Here is a 16,368-nt window from a genome sequence, read left to right on the forward strand (position 1 = left end):
CCCTCTTCTTCTACGGTGTGGGTTGTCATGATGCATTTACCAGAGCACGGCTCACTGCTGCCACCAGACGGTCAGAATGTGGAACAGCAACAACAGAAGCTGATAGATAAACGAAGGAAATGAATTGATAAATAGGCGTTTTGTATCACTTAAGGGGACAAACTTTTTCTTTTAAATCACAAACTAATGCAGTACGCCTCCAGCTATTAAAAAATGACAAAAATTAACTAAATCAAACGTATTTCAACAAAATTAATTCAATTATAAGTAGTAAAAATGATAAACAATTCAAACAACTTGGCTTTTAAACATATGCTTTGTTTTATCTTGTAGCAATAATTAGGGTTACATTACATATGCTTCTATTTGAACTAAGCATATTATGGCCATTATTAAAGATTTGATTTTACTCAAATTAAATAAAATTTTACTCTTTAAAATATAACATTTGGTCCCAGTCTATTTTATTTACTATGCTTGCAGGGTAACGTTTTCAGAGTTGTTTTAACTCCAAAACAGGGGTGTCAAACTCAGTCACAGCAGGGGCTAGATTCTGAATTCAAGTCCTACCTGAGAAACCAACAGGATCAACATTTAACCATAAACCGTCAACCTCATTTTCACCAGTAACATGGGAGAACAGGGTTGGTTGTCACACTTTTTACTCTAGTGTGAATTGCTCATCATCACATCATCCATCAATAGTCGTTCCTACGTTAGGTGTTGGCTTGAAAATCGTATCCCCCTCATTTTGTAACTTATTGAAACAAAGACGTAATTAATGATCAAAGACACTCTAACACATTGTGACAACCAATCCCATCGCGGGATGGTTGTCACACACTATGGGGTTGGTTGTCACAATGTTGTTTTAATGGGAAAAATCTTTTAAAGAAAAAAAAAAGAAGGCAAGAGCAGAACCAAATATGAAACTTTCATTGCATTAACAAGTTGACAAATACATAATGTATACAAACACAAAATGAGAAAAGAGCATTAACAGGAACATCTTTAGGCTAGCCTATAGGCCTATAGCAACATAAAGAACAAAACCAATTGGCCTAGCAGTAACAGCCTGCTCAACCAGGCAGCACATATTCACTCTCTGAGTTACAGCGCTGGCTAATGTAGTGTCTCAATGTGACAACCAACCCCAACTTGACTCTCTTGCTAGCATCAAAGCAAACAACCGTCTAACAACTAGTTTGCTAGCTAACAAAATGTTTATCTATAGTTTTCCCTTTGTACTTTTCAAGGGTAACAATTGTTTTGTTATAAGCCCTTAGTGTAAAAAACACCGAGGAGCTAAATATTTACAATTTGACAGGAAAACACAAAAAAAATCCTCTCACCTCAAGTTCAGCTGTTATTCTCCAGAGAGGAGTATGTAGGTGAGCTTTGGTCCCCGTTTTGGAAATCCATACGAAATTTTGTGAGACAGTGCCATCTAGTGGTGGGATATAATGAGTGTGACAACCAACCAGTGTGACAATCAACCAGTGTGACAACCAACACTGTTCTCCCCAAATTATGGGGGGAAAAAATAGTTCAAAACATTGTGGCTGGAAATGACTTTATTGGTTCTGAGGCTGTCTGAGAATCCCTGCGTGCACATGGAATTCTAATCAGATGGCAGGTCAAAACTCATTGTGGCACATGCATGGAAACCACAACAACATAGTATGCCCTTGTTCATATTTAGAAAACGTACATCCCATGTATGATTGCCATTGTTTCTAAACCATTGCTCCTGTCATTCACAGGGCTATGCATAATTATAGCCAGCTTGTGGTGTCTCTGCGTCCAATAACAACCGTGGCAGCACTGTGTTGGACAGCTTCAACAGTCCAGAGTTAGGACAGACAGAAGAGGAGAGGGCATCTTCTGAGGCTTTGCTCATGGTAGTGATATCAGAGGCAGGAGTACCCACAATCAGAGAGCTGAGAGACTCTGGGGGCAATCTGTGGCATATGATGACAAATGTCTACCACAACCTATTTCACCCTCCGGAGAATGAGGGCATCATCAGTGTTAACAAGGAAATGCCCCTCTGGGCTCTTCACTAAATCTACCTCCCAAGGATTGATAGAGATCTGACAGACCTCATGCAACGGTGAAACAATCATAGACAAAGGACAGACACATGAGCCCACTCCAGATATTGAGGCAGACAGTCAACTGCCATGCAGGACATCTTTGTGGCCAGTGCTTGAACCGCTGCTGCTGGTGTACCTGGGATGGAGGAACTGGGATTGTTGGTGGGCTGGACAGAGAGCATTTCAATGTCTGATGTCGAATATACTTCGGAGGGTCCAGTCATGGCACAAGTCCAAACTCGATTTGACTATCTCATGATGTTATCTGGGATCCCGTACCTTTTTGGACTCTGAATCTAAATGACACCATTTAAATACATAAAGCCCTATTCGCACAGGATTAGTATTACCTACGGATCTCTTGTAATAAACACTAGACATCTGTGTGTTTAGTCTTGTGCGAATCAATGTCTGTAATTTTAGAATGAAAATTCAAGGGCGAATCACCATCTCTGTGATTTGACATTGTAATTATTTGTTTTTTATGCTCTGTATGGCTTTTTCCGGCTCTGTATGGCTTTTTCCGTTCCTTTATCTGATCGGAAAAAATAACAGACGCTGTGTAGGAGATTGCCAACAAAGTTCGGACACTTATGACACACAGACTTCCCTTTCTTGTGCGAATGTACTACATCAAACACTGACATCAGGGGGTAATTCACAGACTATCAGAGGTCTTCATGTATTATTAATCGCATGCGAATAGAGCTAAAAAGAATCCATACGAGAAGCGTTTAGGTGAGTATCAGATCTACTTACTTAAATATACAGGTATATTATAATAATAATAAAAAGAAATTTGGACAGAGTATCTATTCAGGTGGATAATTTTAAAATAAGCATCCTGTAGCACAGCCTTGCAACATCAACACTAGCCAAGCCAGATCTCAAATCTGCAACCGTCAATGGAAAATATTGCCATGAGGGTTCCTCTGAAACCATAACACTACAAACCCTCATAGACAGCAGTATGCCAGTGTTGGTATTTGACATAATGTTGGTGTTTGTAGCCAACTATTGTATTTATACCAAAATGAACAAACATTTAAAATATATTGCACAGTATATTTAATAAAACCATCACATGGGTGCCTTGATTTGGTGTGGTTTACTCTTGATTGAAACTTTAAATTTACTGGCTAAGCAAAGCAGGAAAATATCCTCACGAAAAAGCTGCAAAACGGTGGAAAAAATGGCATTTTGCACGCAAGAATGGCGTCTTCCCAGGCTTTTCGCCAAGAACGGCGGAGTTTTGCGGATTTTGGCACATTTGGCTTGCGATACACGTCAGGCCACACGACGCGACACGTCCTCTTCTCAACTGTTGAATGATTAAAAATGTCAAAAACAGGCAGATGAGTATTTTTGGCGGGTCCCTAACACTTATTGGTTCTTGTGGGAGTCTATCAAGTTGCTGAATTCGACACAAGAGGGAGACATTTCCTTCCCTCCAGTTGTTTACCTCACTTCTCCTCTCCGCCGTCTGCTCCACGCGCCCTAGCAACTGCAGCATCAGCACGAGCAGCGCAGCGATGGTACGCTACGTCACAGCTCTGCTCTGGCTGCGTCAAGTCGACGAGAGGAAGGAAGAGAGCAGCCGGAAATGACTGATTCGCTTTCAAAATAAAAGAATATATACGCATTACGGTTCGACCAAAGGGTCAATTTACGTGATCTATGTGAAATAAACAAATGTTGATAAGGAATCTCACATTAACGAGGGCAAGATATTAAAAAAGCAGTGTCACGTTAGCAGAAAAAGACGATTTTTACAGCGGTTTTGAGTTGCATGTTGAATAAAGTCCTAACATTGTTGACCATAAACATTGTCATGTGCTAAAAATATTGCACAGTGATCTGATAAAACACATGAATGATATTAAACTTAAATGGAAAATAGTAGGAATGAGTAGTTGGTACAGCTAGTTTTTGCACAAAAACTCTCTTTAAGACTGATGATGAGATTTGATTATGCAGTACAAACTCTCTTGAGATTTATTTTTATTTTTTTGTGCTGTAGTAGTTCCTATTTTTTGTACATGTTGTACATTAAGAGTGCCAAGCCCCATAAGTATGAATGATTTCAGGGCAGGAGGCCACAGGATTACATAAAACCGTATAAATAGCCTTGGTGCATAAGCCAGCGCGGAGTATGCATTTTATTTTGAAGGACACAGCCGGAAGTTCGAACGTACAACCCTTCCAGCTTCACACTGGTCCTTCTCCCGTCGTGTCAACCAAGGCTAACCCAGCATCACCGCCTTCTTCTTTCTATCCCTTCTGTATTTTCTGTCCCTTTTGTTATTTATTTCCGTCGTTTTCCGACACCTTTCAATCCAAACCAGGTGCACGACGCATTTTCCTCTTTTTATACTCATTTTTCCCCGACCAGAAAGCGTTTCGGTAGCTGCTTCAACCTTCGTGCCGCATCAGCCGGGAGAGAAAAACATCCATCCACGACGACGAGGAGGCAGGGTGCGAATACAGCAACGCCCATTTTGACACCTTCTGTATCTCAGCTGCACTCTCAAAGACGTTTATTTAGCTCTTCAATGTATGCTACTTTAATATCAGAGGGCTTTCCTGAATTGTAGCCTGCCTTACGTGTTTCTACCGCCGGTTTAGCATCCTCCAGCAGCGGCAAATATCAACAGGGGCTGGGGTGCCCCTTTGCATGCAGCGCACCTAGATCCCATTTCTGCAGGTGAGCGTGTTTTTCACTCCACATCCGCACACATCCATTTTACCTCAATGCAATGAACATGACTGATGTTACTCTAGCAACCGTAAACTGATCTAGATCTATTTAATGTCTGATTATGTCTTGAATGTGATGATATACATGCGCGGGGAGGGGGTGCATGCTCTCCTTATAGTAAACACAATTGACCTGCATTGTGCTATAAAAGCAACAGCAGCATAATCTAACAGGCACTGACGGATTTTTCCCCATAAACATTGATTGATATCTATTAGATTTAATGCATTTAAGACATTTGACACATATAAAATATATTTTTATGTATTATCTCAATTATGCCAGTTGTTTTTTTCTATAAAAAGCTCAAACATATTCAATCTAAATGTACATATTGTGATTTTAAGTGGCTTTAACACAATCTAGAGTGATGGATTTTCATTATAGTACTCAAAATATAACTGTTAAGGCAAAATATACAAAGGCATTGGCCATTTTAAAACATAAAAATAAGAAATCAAGCACTAAGATTAACATATAAGGTAGTTTAAATGGAATTTTGATGACAAACCTGCCAATATGACTTCTAAAATGTGAATATTTTGCTATTTCAGTCCTTTCACAGTGATATATGTTGAATAATTTAATAGTAGATGTGCTTTCTTTAGGTTTTGTGCTGTTGATTGGACAGAGAATGTATTTAAAGGCAAATATTCAGTCATTATTATACTCTATATGCTACAAACAAGTGTAAAATAACAATACACTTTTATTTAAGGTGGTTTTAAGGTGTTCTAGTATGGTGGATTTTTGCCATAGGGCAAAAAAACACACTAATATAGCAGTTTAGGCAGGAAATATACAAAGTTGAATAGAGAAATGGACATTTTCAAGACAAAATAAGAGGTCAAGTATTATGATAGACATCTAAGGTGAATTTTCAGGCAGGAAACCCACCAATCTTGACTACTAAAATGAGGACATTTGCAATTTCTGTCTGGCAGCAATGATAAATATTGACTTATTTCATAGTAGATGTGCTTTCTTTGGGTTTTCTACACCTGATTGGACAAACAAGGTTTCTAAAGGCTTTGGAAGCTGCTTTTATGACTGTTTATTATACTCTTTATGCCAGGGAAAAATACAGAATCCAAATCCAGTGTTTATTGGTCTCTTTGCATGCTGTGTGCCCCACTTTTGCCCGAGCCAAATCAATAAATTTGTGCCTTTGTTATTGATTCATCCCAGTTTAAGCCCCATCAAATAGTAGATCCTTTTAAAAGCTCAAAATAACACCCTTTCAACCCCAAGATGTCAACAAGCAGCACTACAGAAATAGCGTCAGACTCGTTATTGTGAATTGTATTATACTATGACATCATGCTGGGCTACTACTCTAGTACTCCTGCTACTACGATCAGTGTTACTGCTGCTGTAGTTCACCGTCGTGGGCGCTGGTTTGTGTGCACAGACTGAGACAGGAAAAGCAGCAGTCAAAATAAAGACGGGCTGAGCGTTTTTGCTACTAGACTGCTGATGCCTGAACCCCTGTTTACTCATACACACTGACACACAGGCGCGGCTGTGTGGAGATCAGCCGGCGCCGTTCCCTAGCAACAGCAGTGTGCGCTGGTCAAGGCTCCTGCCAAATTTAGCTCCAGGACCTGCACTGCCAATCACTTCATGTGTATGGATACACACTGCATGAGCACAATGTGGTGTGTATCCACGGTGAAATATCAGCGTGTTTTTTAGCCTGCAAGGTGGATTCTATTGTTCTCATGCACTTATACCACATAAGAATCATAATATCGTTCTTTTTGCATCATTTTAGAGCGGTAATCTAGAAACAAAGACATATTTTTGCAGATGGCGGCAACTCTTTTGCTCACCCTGCACAGAAAAAAAGCAAAAATCTACCCATGTTTTCATTTAAATATGCAAAATGATGCCAAACAGTACTTTTTTTTTAACATTATCTATACATGTCTTGAAAGTCCTTACTGTTTATGTTGCTTAAAATTCTTTTACCACACTCTTGCTAATCATTTTTTACCTTGCAAAGCCGATGATTGGCTAGACTCCCTGTCTGCCATCAGGCAAAGCTCCAATCTGCAACGTTTGTGGCGAACCAGAACTGTTCGGACCAATCAGCATCATTTGAGGAGAATGGGGCGGGCTTTAGTTGTACTCTCTGCAAGAGTACCTGGATGCAGCCGAGGACCTCAACCCCATACCGGAAGTCAGAAAAATCACTGCCATATCTCATCGTCTAATACCGGAGGTCACTTGAACTTAACATCTACTTCGTTGTTTCCTCCGTGTTGCCGCCATATTGATATAGGCAAGTCCGTCAAATAAGGAAATGCAAATAGACGGAAAACATGTGAGTTTTCAGACTAAAAAAGCACACAGTTACATAACATTAATTTTAATGCATTGATTTATGATACAAATTCAAGTATCACTGAGCACAGACATAATATGTGACGGGAGATTGGCTGGCTGGCCAGACGTCGACGTCGCCGCCATGTTGCCAGAGGCAAGTTGCTACGTCATTCAATACAGTAGACAAGGACTGTGCAAGTTTTTGGAAAAAAAAGCTCAAACAGCAGAGTTACATGGATTTTAATTAGTCATTTATAACCCCTTAAAGCCTGAAAACACAAATTATAGCCAGAAAATTCTAATTTTTTGGAAATGAAATGTTTATTTCACTTTCTACTAAAATCCAAAAAAATCAAAATTTCCATAAAATTTAACCTTTATATTTTTTTGTATATCATTTAATACTTTAGGTGTTTTTGATAACTGATAATCTACTTTAGGGCATTTTTATAATTTATTAGATTGTATTCAGACGTGTTTTTTAGTCATTCATGATAATATTGATTAGATAAAGGTATAATAAAGGTATGTATCAAATACGCCACAACAGGCTTTAAGGGGATAATAAATGATCCATATTAACTGATAGTGAAACATGAAAGCCGAATCCACTTTCTTGTATTTTCTCAGCTAAATAAAAACATGTACTCCATCCATGATTTAAAATAAAATAATTGTATATATAATACAGTTTCGGTAAATATATATAACTGAATATTCTCCATATAGATTTCTTTAAAGGCTGTCCGTCATTTTTACAGACTGGAATAATGAGGGTGAACCTGTGTTTCAGGACACGCACACAGACAGATGCATAGACCTTTTCCATTTTGCACACATGGACTATGAGGGAGTTTATTTAATCTATTAAAAATCTTGCAGCCAGTGGCCTCTGTCACTGAGTTCGACACCATAGATTAGTGAAAGCGTGTCGGTCTCCATGCTGACAGCACTGAAAGGCTGCTGCAGGTGTCTTTTTAAGTCACAGAGAGATACAAGTCGGCATGCAGATTGCTATTCGATGAGTATGCTGCACAAACTGAAGACATGGTGGCTCTTATTTTAGATAGAAGCAATTTTTTCTTATGATTTATTTTCCACTCATCTGTGAGCGGCTGCTTTAAAGAATCATCGACAGACAAGGGTGAACATTTACATAACTATTTATAGGACATGGTGTTCTCTTTATATACTATTAACCTTATCACAGAGAGAACAACAGCCTCCTGCAGAGTAAAAATGATAATGAGAGCAGCTCCTGAGCACTGTAGTTTTTATGAGCTTGTACGGTAAACTTTAGATGAAGTCTGGCTTAATTCGTAATGCTTAACCCAAATAAAGTTCATTAAATTCGTGTTTTAGAACTATTATTAACATAGGAGTTAAATGATGATGAATCTAAACACAGTCTGTTATATTACCATTATTATAATGTAAGCACTGTGCTTCTTAGTCTGAAAACTTGTATTTCCTTATGTGGCAGAATTGCCTATATCAATATTGCTGTGATGCATGAAGAAAAAAATGAAGACATTTAGTTCAAGTGACCTCCAGTATTAGACGATGAGATATGGCGGTTTGGGGTTGAGGTCCTCGGCTGCATCCAGGTCCCTCTCACTCTCTGAGCCGAGAGCAACTTCTGTGTTACTCTCGGCTAGCTTAGGGGAGCACTGCTGCATTTTTTAATCGCGATTAGAACATGTTAAGAGCAAGAAATGCAATTGCGAGCTTTTCATGGTGGAGAATATGTTTCCGCCCTTCTACCGACCTGCTTCGGCATGAGTTTGCCAGACTCACGTGGGGCAGGGGTGTAGGGTGGGGGTTTGTATACAATTAAAGCTGATGGAGCTTGGATGTAGCATTGGTCTAGTGGCAGTTTAATGAGAGCATGACCACATTTCTTTATTCAAACAAGAGAGAAGAGCCACACTGGAAGCATCTCCTTGCAGAGAAGACGTTTTGGCTCTTCTGCCAACAAGCTGTGCTAGCTAGCGTTTAAGCCACAGTTCCTAAGCCATAGTAGCGCTTTTACCTTACCTGTGTGTTTTTTTTTTAATTGAATGCTTTATTTTTACAATATATGTCGAACATTCACAAATAACAAAAAAAGCACACGGAGAGCTATTACACAATTAAAAAATCCATAGCAAAATATACAGTAAGGCATTATCAATACAGAAAGAAAAAAAAAAGTACAAGACAATAGAGCTGCACAGGCGTGTCACTACGCCACATGTTTTGTCGCTCTGATTGGCCCGTGATGATTATGATGGACAGAACGTTTGTCCAATCACAAGTGATAATAAGCGTTATTGAAAAAGCTGCATTATCATAATTAGAATGGGTATTTAAATGTAATATTAGTATAATATTTAGGGTATTTCTGTGCATCAGTTTTTGAATATTGGCCATTTTAGTGGCCTGTAAACCCACAAGAATTATTTAATGTTTAATCAAAGTCTCTTACATTGAAATGGTCATTTTGATTGCATGTTATAACCCCAACTACAGTAATTACCATCACATTTATTTAAGAAAGTTACTTTTAAAAGAATGTAGAAGCCCGATTTTGAGTTAAAAAAGTAAGGCATTTAATCTCTGTAGTGGTTGTCTGATTAATTTGAATGCTTTTCCATTAAACTTGTAATTTGTAACAGAAACCACAGTTTTCTGCAGCAGGATAAAGGCCCATAGATGTCAGTGGGTGTCTGCACCCATGCAATGCATGCTTGCACAGCTCTGAATCAGGGTCAGTCGGGCAGAAGTGAGCACCTGCCCTCTGTGCCCCCTCCTTACTGTATTTAAGCTGTTTTAATGCCATTAACCATGAGGGCTGTGGGAGACTTAGAGGGGGGGCATATCCGCTCCTCCCAGCACGGGACGGATTAACATCAATCCGGGGAGTACACAAACCTAGACAGACAGAACGAGCCGGCTACGAGCTTATCCTCTCAGCCAGCTGTGTCTGCTGATTTGTTGATGTGTTTACCATGTGTTGACAAATAATTTGTTTACATCTCCGTCTCCTCCTCAGACTGCATCAGTGGCCTTAACCTCACGCGTCTCTGAGTGGTTCTCCTCCGCGCTCCCCGCGTCCTCTCCCTTCAAGCGCCCGGGCTCCTCATTCTCCTCGCCGTCTCTCGCCATCGCGTCCAGCTGTGGCCCTCACAGGGCGCGCTCGCTGGCTCTCACCTGACAGGTCCCTGGCCTCAGGACGACAGCCAGCACCAACACGTTCCCTACATGAGGGACAAAGCCACGCAGGTGAGTGCTGACAGGAAGAGGGTTGAGTTAACCCAGACATTTATGATGAAAATATTTTTTGGCGGGATGAGAAAACAACAATACTCATTTCATCTTAGCTTAGTGTGTTAGCCTGCTAACATTTCTGCTGCTGCTCCTGCCTCAGTACACAGTGCATGCTAGATTTATGTGTTTACAATGCAGGCAACCAATGCAAAGAGATTGCAGACGGTTGCATCATGGCGTTGTGTTGCCTCGAACTCTCACTCTCAGACTGACTTTGAAGAACAGAGGTCACATGGTAAAAAATTTTTTGAAAGCAGCTCAGTCAAGGAAACAGAAATATCAGACAGGTGGCATTTCTGATGATTTTGTTCCTTTAAAGTCAACATTTCTCTGAAAATACATCGCTGACAATGCTCTGAGGTGGCTCATAGGTGATTGAAGTGCACACTGATGCTGTTTTGAGTGCTTGTTTGTGATAAATAGTGCCAGTTTTGCAATAACTGCAATTTTAGCTTCTGAAAATAAGGATTTTTCTGCCTTTTAGCCCTTGAGGTGAATTGATGTCATTTTAAAAAAATCTCCAGATCTGAAAAGGAGCAAGTTTAGAAGCTTGGAGAGAAAAAAAAATCAAAAATACTCCTTTGTTCACAGGTTTTTGGTTGCTTATTTTATCTGACCTTCCCACTAATGTGTGTTTATGTGTTACAGACCCCCAGGGCCTGGGCAGATGAGAGGAGGAGGGGCTCTCACAAACGCTCGGCCTCCTGTGGGAGCACCGACCAGCTCAAGGAGGTCAGAAATCCGTCTTATGTGTCATAAATAAGATCTTTTCTCTCCTTCTCTTTTTAAACATATGTATGTATTAAATCCTTCCCAGATTGCCAAATTGCGTCAGCAGCTTCAGCGCAGCAAACGCAGCAGCCGCCATCGGAGGGATAAAGACCGCAAGTCCCCCTTCAATGGCAGCCACACCATCATCCAGTCGCAGGTGAGCAGCAGGGAAACTGCGCTCAAAGGAGCAGGTGGCTCCATATCGGAGAGAAATGAGATTGGCTCTTGATCCGGGGAGTTTTCAGGACGTCCCACTTTTCCTCCTGTCCCTGTTTGGCTTGTGCGTCTCCTGTTAATTTGAAACGTAACGTGGGGTTTCTAATAGCCTCTGGTGTCTCTGTAAAGCCAGTTAAATTAGGTTCCTCTCGCAGACAGCCTTGTCCTAGTGCCCGCTCCTGTCATGTTTCTGTTGCGCTCCCTGTGGATTCTGCTGGAGTGCAGCTGTCCTGCTTTCTGGGCCTCCTCATGAGACAAAAAGAAAGAGAGAGAGCGGCTCAGAAAACCTCTGACAAGCTGGAGCGTTGATACAAAGAGACACCAGACAGCAGGAGCACACTTAAATAGTCCAAAGAGACATGAATGTAGACCCTAACTCTGCTGGTTTTTGCTTTATTTACAGTCACCTATGCCCAAGACCATCCTGATACCCATCCCTATCGCCAAGTCATCCGCCCCTCGTTTCCGAAACAGCGTCGAGGGTTTGAACCAGGAGATTGAACGTATCACCATCCAGGACACTCCTGAGAAGGAAGAGATCATTGTTGTAAGTTATGGGAGCAGGGTAGGGTTAATATTTCTCTTTTAGCAGTTAATAATTTGCACTTATTGCTGTTACTTATATTCCGGCTTTGGCTCTTCTGGATCCCCCTGCCCTTCCACAAGCCTACATGAAAAGCATCAAGCAGGCACAGCACACGTTCCTGCTCCTCCTATGCCGACAAGGAAAGCCTGAGGCAGGGAGAGAAGCAGCAAAAGACAACAGAATTACATTGATTAAGTCAGAAGCAGAATGAAGGAGGAGCTGGGGTGGAGGAGGGTAGTAGAGTGTAGCCAGGCAGAGCAGTTTAAATAAGGCAAGCTGAGCGCGATTAGCCAATAGCATCATTAGAGCAAATCAGCTGGCCGTCATCCCACGAGGGCTTGTGTGAGATCAGCTGATCTCATTTATGGCAGCGCTCGACTCTTATTAGTGGGATTTATTTCGCACTTAGGCTCCTTTACTTTAAGAAATATCATTAAAGTAGCAGGAAAAGCCTATTGGCACCACTTTGTTTGAATTTCTCCTTAGCGACTGAAGAAAAAAACCCTGATTTTACCAAGAGAAATATTCCCATATCACTCATTCTTATCACTTTTTCCCACCGTTGTTTGACTTACTTTTTTTAAAGTGATGCAATGCCGTACTCAAGCTTAGAATTTTCTCTTTCCCTTTTTAAATATATAGACATGGAACATTTAAGTTTAAAGCCTTCCATGCCACTTGTTCTCATTGGGTATGGCAGTTTCAGCCTTTGTTCTTTAAAAATGACATCTCACAACTTACTGTATATACAGATGTTTAGGAAAACATCTCGTTTTAGCTCCATGACTTGGAAAAGGAACCTCATTCAGGGGATAAAAAGCAGGAAAAGCTGCTTGAAAAAGGGAGGGGTATGTGCATGCAGACATCTATTGGTGGGGCGTTTTGGGCTCAGCTGTTGCAGACCTCTGAAATGGGGCAACCCCAACCATGGGGCGGGAAGTAAAGTACTAACCCTTGTTGGGTTTCTCCTTAGTTTATGTTGTTTTAGTTTTAATTTCATCCCCCTTGCCCAAACCGTAACCTTGAGGGTTCAGTGCCTAGCCCTAACCCTCTAAGGTTTTTCCTTAGTTTTTGGTGTTTTTATCCCCCTCTTTCTTACTCTCAATCTTATTCAGGATTTGAATGTCTAACCCTAACTGTCTTTGGGGTTTCCTTAGCTTTTGGTGTGTTTTTTTATCCTATCCCCCTTCTTCTTACTCTAACCCTAACCTTTAGGGTTTGAATGCCTAACCCTAACCCCCCTTGGGTTTCCTTCATTTTTGAAGTTTTTATTTTTATTTTATCCCCTCCTTATCCTAACCCTAATTCAGGATTTAAATGCGTAACCCTAACCATCTTTGAGGTTTCCTTAGTTTTTGTGTGTTTTTTTACTTTATCTCCCTCCTTCTTACCCCAACCTTTAGGGTTTGAGTGCCTAACCCTAACCCTATTTGAGTTTTCCTCAGTCTGTGGTATGATAAATTTAATTTTATCCCCTCCTTATCCTAACCCTAATTCAGGATTTAAATGACTAACCCTAACCATCTTTGAGGTTTCCTTAGTTTTTGTGTGTTTTTTTACTTTATCTCCCTCCTTCTTACCCCAGCCTTTAGGGTTTGAGTGCCTAACCCTAACCCTATTTGGGTTTTCCTCAGTCTGTGGTATGATAAATGTAATTTTATCCCCTCCTTATCCTAACCCTAATTCAGGATTTAAATGCCTAACCCTAACCATCTTTGAGGTTTCCTTAGTTTTTGTGTGTTTTTTTACTTTATCTCCCTCCTTCTTACCCCAACCTTTAGGGTTTGAGTGCCTAACCCTAACCCTATTTGGGTTTTCCTCAGTCTGTGGTATGATAAATGTAATTTTATCCCCAAAATTTTTATCCATAAAATTCTGCTGTTGTGAAAAAATTTCTCTTACTGTAACCTCTGACAGAGAGCAAAAAATACACATCATTCAGTACGTCATTCCGGTTTTGTATTGGTAATGTCTGTCACTTTCCGCCCCACAGTTGAGGTCTGCAACAGATGAGCCCAAAACACCCCACCATCAAGGTCTGCAGCCAGATCCTCTTGATAAAAGGTCCCTTTAAATTGGGGTGAACATCAAAATCAAAGGCTTTTTGCTTAACCAGCTGGTTAAGCACAACTCTGCTTCCCTTGCATGTCCAACAGCTGGTTGACAAGATTGTTCAGTTTAGTTCATCAAATATAGAACAAAGATCCAGATGAATTATGTAATTTTAAAGCTCCACATACCACTTTAAAGGTACACTAACGTGGAACTTCCCTCTCATCTCAGCTGTATGTCAGTGTTTGTCTTCCCTAAAGTGATTAGAGGTCAAGTTTTTTTCAGCGGGTGATTTAAGCCCCCTCCTCAGTGTTGTTATCGTGACCTCGTTTGTGTTTGTCCGACAGCCACAGGATGTCCCAGATGGGCACCGCGCGCCCCCACCCGTCCCCCCGCAGCGCAGCAGCAGCACCCGCAGCATCGACACGCAGACTCCCTCCGGGGGCGGCCTGAGCGGTAACCACAGCAACTGCAGCAGCCGCCCCGACTCCATCTCGCCCTCCTACCTCACTGTCCTCAACGACATGGGAGGAGGCAGCCCCTACGAGGACAAAGGTGGCCAGCAAACACACGCCAGAAGTCTTGTAACACATGAATATTACACATTAAAGAGCCGGATGTATTGTTGGCTTCATGTCTCCCCTCTGTCCTCAGAGCTGGGCCCCTGCTCCCCGCTGCCCAAATATGCCGCTTCTCCCAGACCCAACAACAGCTACATGTTCAAGAGGGAACCTCCAGAGGGCTGTGAGAGGGTCAAAGTGTTCGAGGAGTGCATGTGAGCATAAAAGTCTAAGAGACTACTTTCTTTTTTAAAAATTCTGAATAGATTTAAGCAGCAGAAACACTCTTTTAAAGGTGGTTAAATCTGCAATTTTGTTTCACTTTTTGCTCCATTTTTGGTCTCCACCATCTACTGTGAGAAACTTAACGCTTTGGCTGCTAACTGCGTGGTTTTATTTGCTATAGTTGCTAAGTCTGTTTCCTTGTTGGTATTTCCCAGGCCCAAACCTCTGCAGGAGATCCCCCCCTTCCTTTGCCCCGACCGCAACAAGGTCAACTTCATCCCCAACAGCGGCTCTGCCTTCTGCCTCGTCAGCATCCTCAAGCCCTTACTCCCCGCCCCGGACCTCAACTTCCGCCCCGGGGTGGGCCTCCGAAGCCTGTCCCCATCCCTGGTGCCTCTCTCCACCCAGCCCTGCCTCCTGGAGGAGCCCGAGAGCTTCTGAAGACCCCCCCCCCCCTTCCCGTCCCCCACCACAGGATCCGAAAACACTGGAATCAACCCTTCTGCTCCAAAACAAATGCCTTCAGCATGCCAGCTAAGCTCTCTCTGATGTCCTTTCTCTCGTTGAAAAAGCGCTTCCCACTGCCTCTCCTCCTCAGACGACTACAACGTGAGAGTCCTGCGGCGCCTCGCTCCTGCGGGTGTTTGCAGCTAACATTTCATCGCTTTCTTCTACCTTTAGTGCTGGTTATGTTCCTGTTTTTGGGAGGAAAAGGGTGAAAAAAGACAGACTCTTTGATTTCATCGTATTATATACCATGGCGCCTTTCCACGGACATATCTCTTTTTCTATCTGTAGTTATTTCTCTTGATATAAAATATGCCTTCCTTTCGGAAAAAAAAGGCCGCTGGTTTTTCTTTGGCGACCAAGAGTTCGACCACAGAGGCTAATATTGGTGCTGCCAGATTTATCGTAGCAAAACTTGAACGGTCGTGACAAGGAGGAGTTAAAAAATGTGCCTGATACTTTAGACCGCTCAGTTTCGCTAAACCAGCGTAGTGCAGACATCATGTTTGTTTCTCTACACATGATCTCTGCACTACAGTGGCTGTAGATAGACACAGAAAGGCAGGAGGACCAGACATCTGTTTGTAAAATTTCTCTAATTTGGTACAAAATGATGCCTTTCACACCAAATAGTAGCAGTGAGCTGACCCCCTGCCCGTCAGTGTTTATCTACGGGAAACACAGGCCAGGGCTAAGATGTGTGCAGCGTGTTCAACCTGTGTCTGCTTGCCCCTCCTTCCCAAGCGCCAGCCTTTTTTTAATAGCTCCCTTTTTACACCACTTCCATCACAGCCACCCTTACCTTCTGTTCCTCCTTTTTTCCACCTCTTTATCTCCTTTTTTTCCCCTCACTGTCACCGTACTGCTCATTTCCTTCCGTCTTGCTCAGTGTTGTTGTAAAATGTGTCCAGAGAGGCCTTGTCCTCACATAATAGGCTCTCGCTGGCTTAGGGCCTCGAG

The 16,368-nt window shown here is 41.8% G+C and overlaps 1 protein-coding gene across 1 annotated transcript; it reads left to right on the forward strand.

Moving 5' to 3' along the window:
- Positions 1 to 9,876: 9,876 nt before the first annotated feature.
- On the forward strand, positions 9,877 to 16,246 carry LOC121505960 (protein FAM117B-like). The gene is made up of 8 exons (XM_041781407.1): positions 9,877 to 9,946; positions 10,253 to 10,446; positions 11,140 to 11,223; positions 11,309 to 11,419; positions 11,882 to 12,025; positions 14,464 to 14,671; positions 14,771 to 14,891; positions 15,117 to 16,246. The coding sequence occupies exons 1-8, from the start codon at positions 9,877 to 9,879 to the stop codon at positions 15,340 to 15,342; spliced, it is 1,158 nt and encodes a 385-aa protein (XP_041637341.1). The 3' UTR covers positions 15,343 to 16,246.
- The last annotated feature ends 122 nt before the right edge of the window (positions 16,247 to 16,368 follow it).

The sequence above is a fragment of the Cheilinus undulatus genome, linkage group 24 (assembly GCF_018320785.1).
Source record: "Cheilinus undulatus linkage group 24, ASM1832078v1, whole genome shotgun sequence".
Taxonomy (NCBI): domain Eukaryota; kingdom Metazoa; phylum Chordata; class Actinopteri; order Labriformes; family Labridae; genus Cheilinus; species Cheilinus undulatus.

Coding starts and splice junctions, on each gene's coding strand:
- LOC121505960 (XM_041781407.1), top strand. CDS start 9,877: ATGTCAGTGGGTGTCTGCACCCATGCAATGCATGCTTGCACAGCTCTG. Junction 11,224..11,308: donor GCACCGACCAGCTCAAGGAG/GTCAGAAATCCG, acceptor AATCCTTCCCAG/ATTGCCAAATTGCGTCAGCA. Junction 11,420..11,881: donor ACACCATCATCCAGTCGCAG/GTGAGCAGCAGG, acceptor CTTTATTTACAG/TCACCTATGCCCAAGACCAT.